The following is a 17,419-nucleotide window of genomic DNA, read 5'->3' as shown; positions in this document are numbered from 1 at the left end:
TCCTGCTTTTCGTATGCTAATAGGACCTGTCAAAATGGGAATTTAGCTGTAGGCTAACTTAATCGAGCACCGGCGGGCAATTGTTATGCTTGCCCTCGCTGTGGCAAAATATGTAGGCCACAGCTGGGGCCGCGTAGCCACGGGAAATACTGCCTTTCTCATTAATCTTCGGACTCGAAGACAAGCCTTATTAATGCAGGCTAATTATGTTTGTTTAAGTAAAAAAGACTTTTTGATGCTTTTGTAATTCCGAGTGAAAAAGAACTCGAAGTTATGTAGGGGGGGTTTTATTTCAATTCACGCCTTCTTCACTGCGACATCATTGCGCGCCAAGCACAATTCAGCACAGAGAAGCCTGCACCTTCTAAAAACCCTCACGTCACATCCCTTTGCCGTGACGTGAACAGCGCTTGATGGCGGCTGTGGAAGTGTTGCACGTCTACCCCCCCTTTTGTTGACAGCAAGACTTTCTTCTCCACAGCAGCATCAAAGTTTTGTGTTATTTTAGAGCATCACCATGGACGCGCTCAGTAGCCATTAAACAGAGCCGAGAGACCTACACGCGGCGATGCCCCAGCACTAGAAGCAGACGAGCGGATCATGTTGATTACGTTGACCCTGCTGTTTCACGAATTGTGCAGATACCTCTATTCACTGCTGTGTCCTGAGCCTGAAGACACCCCCGCCGTAGAACAAACTCCAGCGCACACCAGCTCCACAAAGTCCGCGTCCAGATCAAAGTTCGTGTGCCCGTAAGTAGGTCAAGATCTACAATCTAGAAATCTAGATCTAAATCTAAATCATAATTTACATCAAGAGTCTCGAGTCTATAAACGTTATAAAATTACAAGGTTCAACATTAGTCAACAAATTAAATGACTGAAATAATGACTAGATCTATATCTATCTAGATCTATATAGATCTAGTTGTAGATCTATCTGTAGATTTAAATCTAAAATGTAGAGATGCTCAAAATAGGCGTATTCTAGACTAGATTTTAGACTCATTAGCCTAGAGATCTAGATTAGGATTGGGAATTAGTCTATATAATCTAAATCAAATAATGAATCGATTTTAGCCTAATTTAAATTTAGGTCCACATAAGGGTCTAAAGTCTAAAACTAGATCTAGATCTAATTATCAAACCTTACAGATCTACTTAGGTTCTTACGTACTAACACTGTGTTGAATATACTTTTTTTTCTATACAGGCCGATATCTTATAAAATGCAGACGTTACTTCAAAAAAGAAGTCCCGCGCGTGTTCCTACGTCAATTTATTCATGCATGTTAATCAATGACTTAAATTCTGTCAATTCGCTTGGTCTCTAGGCATGGATCTAATATATAGTAGGCCTATTGATCTTATCCTATTTAAAATTTAGTGGTCTACATCTTGATTTACTCTAGATCTACATTTAGATTTTAGATGATAATAGATCTAATTTATTCAATCTAATTTTCATAATTTAGATTTTGTATTTAGATGTAATTTACACCAAGATCTAGAATAATCTAGATAAATATCTAATGAACAAATCTAATGAGAAATGTCTTGGGGACTAAAAGATTTACCCTAATTTTATTAGAGGTATGCATCTAATCTTGATCTTGATTTTGATTAAGAACTTGAATATAAATCTAGATCAAGAACTAGATTAATCTTAAGATAGAACATAAAGGCCTATATCTTTTCTAATTGATGTTTCTTTACAAATATTGTCTAGATATTAGAGATCTCTATATTATCGATCTATGTAAATTACACACGTTACATAAACAAAATTATTTGATATAGTTTGATCTAGTTTTGTAGATCATCTAGCTCTAGAACTAAACATTTAGATATAGGCGGAGTTCTAAGTTTTTGTTTATATGGATCTCCGTTAAGATTTGAAGATTATGACCAATATGACATCGTAACCCAAACCTCCCGCATGTCAAAAGGGGATGGCAGCGGGCAGGTTTTGAACCCGGGACCATCTTGACCATCGAACGACACTCCAGAGCGCGTACCGCACATCCAGGCAGACGCCCCTAGTTTTTAGTAGGCCTAGGTACTTCCAATACACAGATTAAGCTAATGAGGAGACATTAGTATCTTGTGAAACAATTGTCAGTGAACCAATAGTTGATGCACCAATGTCAGTGAACCAATAGTTGATGCACCAATGTCAGTGAACCAATAGTTGATGCACCAATGTCAGTGAACCAATAGTTGATGCACCAATGTCAGTGAACCAATAGTTGTGCGAACCGTTTTTGGTGAGCCAGGTGTCGGTGAACCAGATAGGCCTATAGTTTCTTTGGTAAACCAGATAGGCCTATAGTTTTTTGGTAAACCAGATAGGCCTATAGTTTCTTTGGTGAACCAGATAGGCCTATAGTTTCTTTGGTGAACCAGATAGGCCTATAGTTTTTTGGTGAACCAGATAGGCCTATAGTTTTTTGGTGAACCAGATAGGCCTATAGTTTTTTGGTGAACCAGATAGGCCTATAGTTTCTTTGGTGAACCAGATAGGCCTATAGTTTCTTTGGTGAACCAGATAGGCCTATAGTTTCTTTGGTGAACCAGATAGGCCTATAGTTTTTTGGTGAACCAGATAGGCCTATAGTTTCTTTGGTGAACCAGATAGGCCTATAGTTTTTTTTTTGTGAACCAGATAGGCCTATAGTTTCTTTGGTGAACCAGATAGGCCTATAGTTTTTTTTTTGTGAACCAGTTGTCGATCAAACCATTTGTTTTATGAGCCTCTGTCGATTGAACCAATTGCCCGTTAAACCGATTGCCAGAAACAAAAAGTAGTTCAACCACTCGTTCATGAATCATTCGATGAATCATTTGTCGTGACTTTATGTAATCGTGCGGTAAAAGGGGAGGGGGGAGGAGACCTATCGTTCGAGTGTGTTAGGATTTCCCAATGACAGAAGTGGGCCTAACAAAGAGCTATATCACTTATATAGATATGTCACATTGCTTTTTGACAATGTTATATTAAACAGTTGAACTACACATTTATATCTTACGGTTATATCAAACAGTTGAACTACACATTTATATCCTACGGTTATATTAGACAGTTGAACTACACATTTATATCCTACGGTTATATTAGACAGTTGAACTGCACATTTATATCCTACGGTTATATTGAACAGTTGTATTTCTGTAGAGAGTTTCACTGGCGCTAAGGTGCATGACACTTCAGCCTTTCAGGTTCAACACATAGTAACATAGCTAATGGATAGAATGCAATGTGTTAGGATGTATTATCATGTATTATCTAACTCAAAATATCTATAATACAGTACAAAATAGTTGCTACCATACGTTCGCTTCTATAAAATGCTACTCTGTTTTCCTTGATAAAAACAAACAGCGGACATTGACGTTGCATTGTGTTTACATAGTCATGTTTAACAGTTTTGTTTAAATCGATGTTTAAGAAATCATTATTGATAGGTAGGTCAATATTTGACTGCCACGTTTCATGCATAGTTTCCATGGACTAGAGCATTAGTAGTCAAAATAGTCAACTAAACTTTGTTTCAAATCAAGTTCAAACGTTGTGTAAAAGGCCTCAACAATGATTTGAGACGTCGCAGAGCTATTGGTCTAAACAGTCCACAGGATGTGACGTCGCAGCTCAGAGTTCAGGTCTTGTATAACGATGGGTCTCGCCCAGACTCCTCTCTGAAGCAGCTTGATTTGTTGCCCATTGCATTGTCATTAACGTCCTTCTCTAGTAGCACATCGTGTTAGATAATGAAGTCAATGCAAAAAGAAATGTTTATTTTATCACCCAGAGGTAGTTCATTACTAAGGTTTCAATAATAATAATAGGGCATTGAAATAACTTTTGAATTTCCCTGGTGGGATGGGACTAAGTGGTTAAGCGTTTGGCTCTGAAACGAGGCGTCTCGGATTCGAATCTGGGATTTTAAACTTTGAGACTCTCCAAAGACGCCCCTGAGTCCAGCCAACGGTCATGTGACATTAACATCATCTGCAGTATACATCGCAAGGTCTGAAAAGGATACTTTACTTTTTTCCCAATTGCGCAGAATATTTAAAGCTCGGAATAGTTTAACTCATGGCTGCTCGAGCCTTAAGGCTAAACATGACACGATTAGGAAACAGTTTCAGCAGTCTGCAGACTAGTTTATAATTTTCTCAAGCATGCATCTAAATATCACTCATTCATTTCATTATCCTCAAATCGCTTATTGAGCTTGGTTTAGGCCAGGGATACATTTTAGGACAAGGGGGGCTGGGGCTGGCGTTCTCCTTGGGGGGGGGGGGGGGAAGATGTGAAAAAATCGAAAAACTATCCTGCTTCGGTTATATCCTCCTGTTATATTGAATGTGTCAGGAATAATATGTTAGAGTAGATGTGTCTTAACTAATGTGTTGAGTTACAATAAATGCGTTACATTTAATTTGTTTGGAACAATATGTCAGGTTTGTGTGTAGGGTTATAGTGGATTTGTTAGAATTTTCTGTGCTAGGATCAAAGCGTCAGGACTAAAGGGCTAGGATCATATTGTAAGAGTGGACATGTTCAAATAAATATGCTAGGATTACAGAGTTATTATTAATGCGTTAGAACTGGGAGGTTTTTGTTGTTGTTTTTTTAAGGTTAAGGTTTTTAATTCCCAATAGAAATGATGATTTCTGACGAACTTGTTTTAAAGCGAACTTTTTCAGAACAAAAAGTTAATAGGAAATATTTCTCATGGCATATATCACTGAATTACGTCTCAATGAGTTGGGACTCGAACTGAATTGTGAATAGCTGTGCACGGAAACCTTCTTCCAGATATCCACCACCCCCTCCCCCCACGTCTACTAAAGAGCTTATATCAACTCTGTCTGTCTGGTAAAAAGTTTGAACATGTTGGTTTTTATCTCCCAATTTCCATTCTCGGATCAAGTTAAAAAATTTGCACAATTATTCATTGAACCTGACAAGATATGACTCAATCAAAAAAAAAAAAAAGAATTAATTAGTTCATTAAATGCTACTTATAATGGATTCAGTCCCCTGATTACGTTTTGACACGTTTTGTTCTCCCACTTCTCATTCTCGAATCAAGTTAAAATTTTGCATAATTTGTATAGTCGATGACAATACACGAATCAATTCAAAAATTAACCAATTATAGTTAAACATTTAGTACTAATTAATTAACTTTGTTTTATATAGCAGTAAGGGAGCTAAACCCTGTAATTTGTATATAAATGTCAGTAATTGGCGGTTATTTCCCCTTACATAAGTTTTTTTTTTTTTTTTTAAGTATTCTTTTTTTTCTATTTCTTGTTCTATTTTGTTGTCCTCATTGTATTCAACCATCTTCTATTGTGCTTCTCTTGCAGATAAACATTTGATACAGTCGTACCTTCAAATACAATGCTAATTACTGCTACCATCTTAATCTACTGGCTGATGGCCGGTTTTCAATATCTTTTGGGCAGACCGGTTGAAGAGGAAGTTGAGCAGCCACCACCACGTCGTCAGAACTCCAAGCAAACCCAGAAGCCACCGTCCAACCACAAGCTGCCCACTGACCAAGAGTGCCGAAGCCTACAGCTGCGCGACATCTGCAACAACTGCTCGTTACCGAAGGCGGTCAGGAAAGCACAAGGAAACGGTGTGTCACCTCAGCTGAGAAACGTTGCGTCCTCCGCCAAGTGACATTCTTAATTAGCCAGTTCTTCCAATTCGCTCATTATTTCATCCTGATCCATAGTCTACTTTCATCACATGTGCAGCATTTAAACCTGTTGGTAATCGTACGTAGTTAGCTGTTGAGCTTCAGGCCAGATATATTGAATTGTTGAGATTTAAGAGTGTTCATTAGGGCGCAAGTGTCTTTTATTGGCCGTGCGGAGGAATTTGTCAACCCCAAAATGGCTGGCCACTACTCGTGTGAAAACGTCTTGATTCAGTGCTACGACAACCAGGCAGCACTTGAGGACTACAAGTGCAGAATGAAGCTAGAAGAGTTCTACATGACTGGAGCAAGTGAGTATATGATTATCTAGATCTAGTCGTCTGCTATAGAATAGGAAAATGGCGGAGGTTCCCGGTGTACGCGACCTCTGGCAGCATCAAGTCCGCGAGTTTAGGTGATCATGTCACTGGAAATGACAGCGTCAAAACAGATATCAATAAGAAACCTCCGCCAGAGAGAATATACAGTTCAATCAGGCGTGTTAGATGGAGATCTTGTTCGCTTTTGCTGGCCTAGAGTTTCAAGACTCAACTCTACCTGATAGTTAAAAGTACAGTCTCGGAAGGTTCTCAGCCTTTATTCTCCCAACAAGTAGGCCTACTTCAGTGTACTCTTCGTGTCTTATCTCAAAGCAGTGGTTCCCAAGCTTTGTCCTTCGCGGAACAATTCGCACATTCTGAGTATTTAGCGGAACACTTTGCTTTTTTTTTTTAATGAAAGGTTAATTTCCGTGGAGAGGGGGGGGGCGCTGTGACCGAGTGGTTAAGCGCTTGGCTTCCGAACCTGGGGTACCTGACTTTAGTTGGGGAAAGTAAAGGCGGTATGTCGTTGGCCAAAGAAACAGATGGCCTTAACATCATCTGCCCTTTAGATCGCAAGCAAGGTCTGAAAGGGGAACTTTACTACTTTTTTACTATTCACTTGGTGGCCCACTACTTAATTATTCCAGTAGCTCGGGAAACACCTATTCACGCCTCGCAGAACGCTAGGGTTCCGCGGAACACAGTTTGGGAAACACTGCTTTACAAAATCGCTAAATTAAGAAAATGTAACAGTTTTGTCTTTGCTTCAGCATAACCAACTCATTCCTTCTGTCCGTCTGTCTGGTCAAAATGACCTGTTATTTCTCCCACTTCCCATTCTCTAATCAAGATAAAACTTGCACAATTATTCAGTGTCGATGATAACACGTGAATCAATTTATTTTAAATAACCAGTTTGTGAATCGATTAGTCGTAATTAATTAATGTTGTGTTATAATTATATGGAGCATATATAAAGCTAACAGGAGACAGAGTGACTTGATATAATCTTTGTTATAAAAGAATTACACACTGGAGACTGGTGTAATAACAACTTGCTAATGTTAAGGCGCCGAATGGTGAGGAATCAATGTAAACAAGGTTTCTTTACTTTTTCTTTGATTTTACTTACGATAGTTAGGTTACCCTGTTGCATTTCTTTCTGAACAGAGCTTTATTGTTTATTTTTGTGTGTATTAGTATTAATTATTATGGCTACAATGAACGTGACCAGATGAACTGCAGAAACAGAAGTGTCTCCTGGGCCTTAGACAAAGGGATGATGGGTTGCCCAAGTGTCATGGTCCCTATCTCGACTGGGAGAATACCTGCAACACCATCTCAGTTGAACTTTCAGGAGCTCATTTTCGGGAAACACCATAGTTGATAGTCCCAAGGGGCGCCACTCCTGATTTTCCTTGAGGTCGAGCCCTTCGTAATTGTCCTAGGTGTTGAGTCTAAGATACTTACATTTCCAATCGTCTCCTCTAACGACCGTTTCCACCCTAGCGCCACTGTTAGGCTGAGAAGCATTGCGAGGTTGAGGTCAAGTCCTGAAGAGTTAGTAGAAAAAGGGGACTGTACATTGAAATCAGAATAAACTTCTCTTTTCGCGCCGCGCCACATCTGACAAAGTTCCAGGTCTTAGAAACACTTCACTCCTTCATCTGACAGTAGAAGCGTTTGTGTAAGGCTTAATGTCTAAGTCTCAAGAGCAGGCATAGTTGTTAGAGGCTTCCTTCGTTTGTTTGTGTGTGTAATCGGTAGCGATTCGTTCTTTAGCTTCTTTTAACTATTTCCGATGAATGTACAATACAAGTAAAGTAACCCTTAGGGATTGTGCGATATATATATGCAGAGGATGTAAAGCTTATCTAATACCATGTCCGACGGTTAACAAGGGTGTTGTGTGGCCTGCATAACTACCAACTGCATTAACTTTACCCTACAAATGAACATCCCGATGGTCAATATCCCAGTCAATATCGCAGTCAATATCCCAGTCAATATCGCAGTCAATATCCCAGTCAATATCCCAGTCTTAAATGGTTAGCATAGATTCGAACCCGAGATCCCTTGGTTCGGAAGTCATGCACCAGGCCCCTGTGTTGTTGACGGTCGTTGACTAATAGCACCAAACAGCTGGTAGACAACTAAACCTCTGTATGTGTATTATATTTTAACTTATAAAATCTGAAATGACTTAAACAACTTCTTTGTGAAGAAAACTAAATATAACTTTTATTACAATATCGACAAATTTAACCTGAGATGAAATGAAATAAACATTAAAACTAATCTATCTCACTACCAAAACACGTCTTTACACTCTGGCATCATGGAGTCGTCTCTCGTACTTAACACAGCTTACGACAGTCCCGCTTATCTTGCATCATTCTACAAGACTAACATTAAATTAATGCTCTCTCTCTCTCTCTCTACAATTAACAATTAGTACTCCCTTTTTATATCACCTAGGAAATACACACACACTTCATAAAACCCTGTTATACATTTTACAAATATTTATTACATTCTGACATTTATTTGGTAGTACTGAACAATAACAATGTCATTTCCGGTCTGCAGATTGCTTGAATTCCCCTGAGAAAGAATCAATGAACGTGTCCACGTCAAGGGAAGCCCTTGACCAACACCAACCTACACAAGGGTCTCCGGTATTGGAGGGAATAAAGATGGTCTCTCTGGAAGGGGATCCCGCGCCTGGAGTAGGAGTCAAGAACATTGATCAAAATCACTCATCTAGCCCTTGGAACAGGTGCGGATACCTCGTGCGCGGGCTCCTGTTCTGGAAGTATCAAGGCACTCCCCTCAAATATCGGACGCCCTTGAAAGACGCCACGGCCAGCGGAACACCATCTCTACCTCGATGGTAGCCAGGAGTTTGTATTTTTTTTTCAAGGTGCATTGGGTGATCACGTGATCGTATTTTGGAACATTAGGGTAATAGAGTGTCGAAATAGATTTCTTATCAAAGCTATCATACACGAATGAGTTTCTTGAATATCTGAGAGATTGTTGACTTGATTTATAGTTATGGCAGTAACCGATACTAGTGTCTTGAATACAGCTTCTTAAGACAAATATACTGGCTTATAAGAAAAAAAAAACACAGAAGAAAGCAATGTCAACTGTACATAAAAACATTAAAATTGTTGTGTAGACACATTAAAGTGACGTGCGGCTCATTCATTTATCAACCTGTGTTATCATTTATGTCTATATAGAATTATGTATACGTGAATTTGTGTTTTTATCGATTTGTGAGAATGTGCTTTCTTAGTTCTACTCATTATCTAGCTAAATGCTTGTTAGCTTATAAATTACACACGTGAATTTGATGGTATTGAGAAGTTTAAATAATTTTAAAAACGTATCTATATATGACGATAACAATGTTTCAGAACAACGAATTTCAGATATAATAAAGAAAATAATAATAAATAATAAAATAAACTAAACAGCCTCTTGAGCATAAGGGAGGTAATTGGTACGTGTTTTCTTAAGTTAAATATTTTTAAGGTTATCCTTCTTGGAAGACCCAACTGTAACGTTGAAATTTAGACTTATATTAGTCGCCACACTCTTAATTATGTTATATTTATTTGTAAGTTTTAATTTGATAAAAAAAAAATTGTTCGCACGAGTTATCTGGTTCTTAAGATAAGTCTTGTACAATGCAGCTAAATATAAGTTACAGTTAGGTCGTTAGGTCTAGCCTCCCTTAGAAGCAATGAGATCACCCACGTCTGCAAAAGAATTCAAGAGAATGTTCTATTATTCAACAAGCAATACAGTAATACTCAGAAAGACGAATGTCTTCCATCCCGAGGATTAAGAATGAGTGCAATGTTTCACATGGCCGTGTAAGCCCAGTTACGACCTGCATTAAATTTTTTCACACTTGGAGCGGACAAAGCCGTTGCCCGCCGGCAGGACCAGCCTTATGGTTAGGCAAACTAGGCAGCCCCCTAGGGCCTCCAGTTGGGAGCCTCGCACAGGTCCAAAAAAATGTTTTTGCAAAATGAGAGTATTGAAGTACACTAGCTTTTAAATACATTTCGTCATTTAGGTTTTTTGGGCAATTTTTATTTTTTTGTATGTCTAAGGCCGTCCCTGCAGCCGGGGAATCTATTTCAATGTTCTACTGCATCTACTGCGCCTGTCTTGTAAAGGGGCTTTTCTTCGGATTTCGTGAGAGCTGCTGATGTACAAACTAAACGATAAAAGCGTAGTGTCTGGTCAATATGGGGGGTTCTGTTCTCCAGAGTTAATGTTCATTAATAGTTCTATTACAGATGACTCAACTTTGTACAGATAAAATGCTTACTTCAATGATTTAAAAAAAAAAGTAGTTGCCGTTGATGCACAAACAATTTACATAAATATCTATTTCTCAGAAACTGCTACTAATTTTTATTTACAGGCTCATCACCATGTAGCATATATATATATATATATATATATATATATATATATATATATATATATATATATATATATATATATATATATATATATACAAAATAATGTTCCCCCTTTCAGACCTTGTGGTCTATGGGCAGATGATGTAAGGGTCATCTGTTTCTGCGGCCTACGATTGACGAGGGTGTCATGTGGCCAGCACAACGACCAACTGTCTTTACTCCTCTGGGACTTTTTCTCAATGTCAGGTACCCATAGATACATATGTATTTCTAAACTCTTGGAAGTGGTCAAATGGATGCATCATTGTAGAAATGCAACATGAAAACATATCAATTTATTTTTTATTAATATTATTATATTTTTTACCTCCAAATAATTATACGGCGGTTAAAAAAAAAGCTTTTATAAAATTGTCAGTGAGTCACATTCAAGGGACGGAATCGTATTCTTCTTTATTATTTTTATACTTTGTGACCATATCAGTTATCTCCCCTGATAGTGAAAATCAATAGTGAGCTTTGCATAGCTTAAAAAGAAATGAGGGGGGTGAGGAGAATTCCTATTAAATTTTGTTTTCATTTAATTTTTACAAAGACTGAGATTTCTAGCTTCGGGATCTTTGGACGCCTCTGAGAACACCCAGCACTAATGGGTGCCTGACATTAGATCGGGAAAAATAAAGGGGGTTGGTCTTTGTGCTGGCCACATGACACCTTCGTAAACCGAATATCAGCTCATCAGCTCCCTCTGTCTGTCTAGTGAAAGGTTTGAACACGTTCTTTTCTCTCAGACCCAATCTCGGATCAAGCTGAAATTTCGAACAATGATTTCTTTTGCCTGATAACACAAGAGTCAATTTAAAAATATTCAAGATACGGTGTTGCCTCCAGCATTCGCAAAGTATTTTTTAATTGATAATTGGCTCGTGCAGACCCAAAAAAACAAAAAACAATTAGCTAATTAACAATTGGTAGGCTAATTAATTATTTTGTTTCATATCTCGAACAAGGGAAAGAAATTGTACTTGACTGAAGCGGTGATATAAACTGAATTAGTTCCTTTTAATGGTCGCTGCTCTTTCTTTCTCTCCCTTCCCCCTGTCCAACTGGTCCAGTCAAGTGATCATAGCGTAGTGAGAAAGCTAAAAGCTAATAGCTCTAAACAAAAACTATTCGTAAATATATATTAGAAATCATACATATTCATTGTCATTGGTCCAGATCTATTACAAATTTAATGACATGACTGATCCAAACTAATTAATACAATTACACTTCATATAAGCTTAGGGTGTTGTTGTTTTTTTTTGGTGATATTACCTCCTAGCTCCAGTGCCGGCCTTTATTAATTGAAGGCCCAAGGCGAAGTGAATTTGGTGGCCCTAAACGAAATAAAATAAATAAGAAGAAACAACAACAACAAAATTACGCACCTGCCCAACTAGAGCTATATCTAAATCGACAAAAAAGTGAAATTCAAATATGGCAACTTCTGGAGTAGAGACAGAGTTAAACTAGCAAACATACAGTCCTAATACTCTACTTTGTCTGAGATCTGATCCTAGTTAGGCAATTTTTTTTCTCTAAATTTTTTTTAGTCTTGTGCGAGGCACCCACCATTTGGAGACCCTAGGCGGCTGCCTAGTTTGCCTGTGCCTTAAGCTGACCTGACCTAGCGTGCAGTGTTCAAATCCAGGACCAGTTCGGCGACAGTATGAAATGCATACTACAGGGCCAGGTTTTAAAAACATGCCTTGATTTTGTGACTCCCAGTGGAGCATAGCGCCGCAACAGTATTTGGCCATCGGACACTAACCTGTGCATTTACTCTCTTTTGGCCATTCTGCTTTAATCTGGAATCAAGTGGACACAGGAGAGGTATTTAAACTGATGGCTAAATGGGAAGTGGAAATGGGGGGGGGGGTAATTTTTCTTGCCCCCACCCCCTTGTTATGGAGTATGTGTTTGTCTGTGTTTCTATGGTGACGGTGGGAAGAGGTTAGCTATGCAGTGTGAATGATGCAAGATAGGCGTCATTGCAGTCTTAGGTAAGAGATTACTCTAGAACGCCAGAGTGAAAAGACGTGTTTTTGTAGTAAGTTGGATTTGATTCAAATTACTATTTTATACTATAACTTAAGTCTGCTGCATTTATTTCATTTTACCTCAAGTTGATTTTGTCTATATTGTAATAAAAGCTATTTATAATATTGTTAAAAAAAATGTTATTTCAAGTTTTATAAGTTAGGATATAACACGCCCTACAGCGGTTTCGTTGTCTGACAGCAGTCTGGTGCTAAAACTCAACGACCGTCCTCAACACCTGTCACAGTAATATAAAACTGACTCATTGAAGACGTTTGTTAATACTTAGGTCAAAGTTCAAATTGTCATGCCTTCGGTTTGGGAGTCGTTGGGGTACTAATGCTGATTCTTTCACGACCTCGCGCCACCTGTCTCGGCCCTCTGCTGATCTTAACGAGATATCCAAGAAAGGTCGGCCTGGGTGACACCGACCCTAGTACGCTACTGCGTTCGTTTTTTTTTTTAAAGCTTTTTAAAAAGTATTTTTTTAAATGTTTTTCTTGTCTGTTTGTTATCGATGCCATCTGGACGAACTATGAAGAGCTTCTTTGTTATCATTATTAGTCTTATTATTCAATCTTTATCAGACGACACGGAAAAAAATTCGCGCCATTTTCAACGCATGTCGAGACTGTTTAGTAGTCCAAGCCTACCGCTTACGGTGTTGGTTGTCAATAATTTAACACCGTCAAGTGCAAATATGAGATCGGGGCCGGCCCATCAATAGTGGAGAGCCTGGGCATTAATCATACGGGGATCTAGACCACGTGATCTCGGCCCGTCTCACTACACTTAATTATACAGGCGGCAAATGACGTCAAACCAGAGCCAGAACAATCTTTTTTTAATATCTCATTTGTATATGTGTGTGTATGTACGCGTGTGTCGTTGCCATGGAAACGCCAATGTTTAAATACCTTACACGGTGTTCAATAATCTTAGCAATCATTTTTTTTTGTTGTAAATTTTTGGTTTTGAAAAAAAAAAAGATTTATTTAGGTCTAAACTTGATTGAATTTAAAAAAAAAAACAAGGCCTTTCTATTACTAACAATTAATATTTTCTAGGTTAACATGTGTGCATGTTTAGTGCCTATATTTCTGTTTTAGTGCATGTATCTACTATGTATGTATCATGTATGTATGTATGTATGTGTGTATGTATGTATGTATATATGTGTGTGTGTATGTATGTATGTATGTATGTATATATGTATGTATGTATGTATGTATACTTATGTATGTATGTATGTATACTTATGTATGTATGTCTGTATACTTAAGTATGTGTGTATGTATACTTATGCATGTATACTTATGTATGTATGTATGTATACTTAAGCATGTGTGTATGTATACTTATGTATGTATGTATGTATACTTATATGTATACTTATGTATGTATGTATGTATACTTATGTATGTATGTATGTATACTTATGTATTTATTTATGTATACTTATGTATGTATGTATGTATACTTATGTATGTATGTGTGTATACTTATGTATGTATGTATGTATGTATACTTATGTATGTATGTATGTATGTATACTTATGTATGTATCTATGTATTATTAATGACGCAGCCTCTGTTTTTCTTGTTTTGGATGTTCCTTCAGAATTGAAGAGTACTACATACTAGTCATAACCTCCCGCTGGACTGCGGGGGAATTGGTGGGCATTGTATGTATGTATATAAGTGTTTGTGTGTATGTGAATATGAACACTGTCAATCTAAGGCTTTTGATTCATGCACCACTTTGGTATGCCCAAGCCTAGAGACGCCGTCTGCTACGATCCTAGAAACACCCCTACTTGGTCTGCTATGGAGGGCGGGGGGCCTGGTGGCTGAGTGGTAAAGCGCTTGGCTTCCGAACCCGGGTAAAGACTTGAATTTTTCTAATAGGTACCTGACATTAACTGAAAAAAGTAAAGCGGATGGCCGTTGTACTGGTCACATGACATCTTCGTTAACCGCTGGCTATAGAAACATCTGGCCTCATGAAAGGGGAACTATAGGTCTACTATGAAAAAAAAAAAAGACAATATTTAAAAAAAAAAAAAAAAAAAGCTTATCTTAGTGGATAGCTCCACATTTCCAGTAATTTATCTCCATGGTGTAAGATTTATTTCCCTTTTTGATATCAAACAAAATTAGTTAATTTAATAATTTATATTAAACAAAATTAATTTATTTATTAATTGATTAACTTTTAATGATTAGCGTTTTGTTAGGATCAATAAATAATTGTGAATAGTTTCAACTTGAGAGAAAGGGAAAAGAGAGAGATAACGTGTTCATAATTTATAACAGACAGACAAACGGACAGACAGACAGACGGAGTGAGTTGATAGAAGGTAAAAAGAAACAAGTAATATAAAATTTTAAAAAAATCAAACAATATAATAGTATTTGAAGTATTGTATTTGTCATTGTAAAAATAAACAGAAGAAACATGACCAGAATGGGAGAACGAATCCATGACATTCACTTTATTGCAACTTAGCCATCCAGCTATGCTACTACGACAGACAGTCAGATTGAGTTAATATAAGCTTTGTGATTAGCATCCAGAGGCAAAGAGATACAGACAGGAAGAGAAAGGAAACATTTTTGTTACATTACTGCGTGTTAAAAATCGTGAGTCGTAGCTTGAGGTCGATGACCTATACAATGAAACCAGTGCAGAAGTCATAGGTGGCGATGGTGATCCATGGTCACGGCATGAGTGGTAAACCTAGAGCAGAGGGAGGGCGTTGGAGGAAATAAAAGTTAAATAAGAGTCATGTCTTACAATGCATTCGCAGAAAAGAGAATACATCTTATAAACAATGACAAAAAAAAAAATTATATGATCTGTTGAATAAGTGCAGTTTCTAGATCTAGTTTTTTTTTTTTTGCGATCATAGTGGACCTCATTCACCAAAACGAACGGCTACGTGATAATATTGATAAAACAACGGGAACACAAACTGTCACGTGATACTCCATTGTTGATTAAAATTAGATCGTAATTTGTATAGCAGAGAGAGAGAAGCATGTGGCTCAATGTTGTTTCTTTACGATTGGTGAATGAGGTCCATTGAGTCGTATTTAACTTCATCAACTCCTTGTGAGCGAGGGCTAGATAGACCTATTAGATGGAATGCTTAACTCCTTATGAGTGAGGGCTAGATAGGCCTATTAGATGGAAGGCTTAACTCCTTATGAGTGAGGGCTAGATAGGCCTATTAGATGGAAGGCTAAACTCCTTGTGAGCGAGCGCTAGATAGGCCTATTAGATGGAATGCTTAACTCCTTATGAGTGAGGGCTAGATAGGCCTATTAGATGGAATGCTAAACTCCTTGTGAGCGAGCGCTAGATAGGCCTATTAGATGGAATGCTAAACTCCTTATGAGTGAGGGCTAGATAGGCCTATTAGATGGAATGCTAAACTCCTTGTGAGCGAGCGCTAGATAGGCCTATTAGATGGAATGCTTAACTCCTTATGAGTGAGGGCTAGATAGGCCTATTAGATGGAATGCTAAACTCCTTGTGAGCGAGCGCTAGATAGGCCTATTAGATGGAATGCTAAACTCCTTGTGAGCGAGCGCTAGATAGGCCTATTAGATGGAATGCTTAACTCCTTATGAGTGAGGGCTAGATAGGCCTATTAGATGGAATGCTTAACTCCTTATGAGCGAGCGCTAGATAGGCCTATTAGATGGAATGCTTAACTCCTTATGAGCGAGCGCTAGATAGGCCTATTAGATGGAATGCTTAACTCCTTATGAGCGAGCGCTAGATAGGCCTATTAGATGGAATGCTAAACTCCTTATGAGTGAGGGCTAGATAGGCCTATTAGATGGAATGCTTAACTCCTTATGAGTGAGGGCTAGATAGGCCTATTAGATGGAATGCTTAACTCCTTGTGAGCGAGCGCTAGATAGGCCTATTAGATGGAATGCTAAACTCCTTGTGAGCGAGCGCTAGATAGGCCTATTAGATGGAATGCTAAACTCCTTATGAGTGAGGGCTAGATAGGCCTATTAGATGGAATGCTTAACTCCTTATGAGCGAGCGCTAGATAGGCCTATTAGATGGAATGCTAAACTCCTTATGAGTGAGGGCTAGATAGGCCTATTAGATGGAATGCTTAACTCCTTATGAGCGAGCGCTAGATAGGCCTATTAGATGGAAGGCTAAACTCCTTATGAGTGAGGGCTAGATAGGCCTATTAGATGGAATGCTAAACTCCTTATGAGTGAGGGCTAGATAGGCCTATTAGATGGAATGCTTAACTCCTTATGAGTGAGGGCTAGATAGGCCTATTAGATGGAATGCTTAACTCCTTGTGAGCGAGCGCTAGATAGGCCTATTAGATGGAATGCTTAACTCCTTGTGAGCGAGCGCTAGATAGGCCTATTAGATGGAAGGCTTAACTCCTTGTGAGCGAGCGCTAGATAGGCCTATTAGATGGAATGCTTAACTCCTTGTGAGCGAGCGCTAGATAGGCCTATTAGATGGAAGGCTTAACTCCTTGTGAGCGAGCGCTAGATAGGCCTATTAGATGGAATGCTTAACTCCTTGTGAGCGAGCGCTAGATAGGCCTATTAGATGGAAGGCTTAACTCCTTGTGAGCGAGCGCTAGATAGGCCTATTAGATGGAATGCTTAACTCCTTATGAGTGAGGGCTAGATAGGCCTATTAGATGGAATGCTTAACTCCTTGTGAGCGAGCGCTAGATAGGCCTATTAGATGGAAGGCTTAACTCCTTATGAGTGAGGGCTAGATAGGCCTATTAGATGGAATGCTTAACTCCTTGTGAGCGAGCGCTAGATAGGCCTATTAGATGGAAGGCTTA

General features: G+C 38.4%; 1 protein-coding gene across 3 annotated transcripts; it reads left to right on the top strand.

Annotated features, from left to right (window-relative positions):
• The first annotated feature begins 377 nt into the window (after positions 1-377).
• Positions 378-9,256, top strand: LOC106053996 (uncharacterized). Of its 3 annotated transcripts, none has more exons than XM_013209697.2 (3): positions 378-752; positions 5,379-6,027; positions 8,629-9,256. In XM_013209697.2, exons 2-3 carry the CDS (start codon positions 5,913-5,915, stop codon positions 8,934-8,936), a joined length of 423 nt encoding a protein of 140 aa, XP_013065151.2. In that variant the 5' UTR covers positions 378-752; positions 5,379-5,912; the 3' UTR covers positions 8,937-9,256. The 3 variants fall into 3 exon arrangements, with proteins under 3 accessions (XP_013065151.2, XP_013065152.2, XP_013065153.2); XM_013209698.2 differs by having other exon boundaries at positions 378-756; XM_013209699.2 differs by lacking the exons at positions 378-752; positions 5,379-6,027 and adding an exon at positions 6,071-6,280.
• The last annotated feature ends 8,163 nt before the right edge of the window (positions 9,257-17,419 follow it).

The sequence above is a fragment of the Biomphalaria glabrata genome, chromosome 5 (genome assembly GCF_947242115.1).
Source record: "Biomphalaria glabrata chromosome 5, xgBioGlab47.1, whole genome shotgun sequence".
NCBI classification, from domain to species: Eukaryota; Metazoa; Mollusca; class Gastropoda; family Planorbidae; genus Biomphalaria; species Biomphalaria glabrata.
The sequence above is the reverse complement of the archived record's forward strand: the minus strand, read 5'-3'. Positions and strand labels throughout refer to the sequence as shown.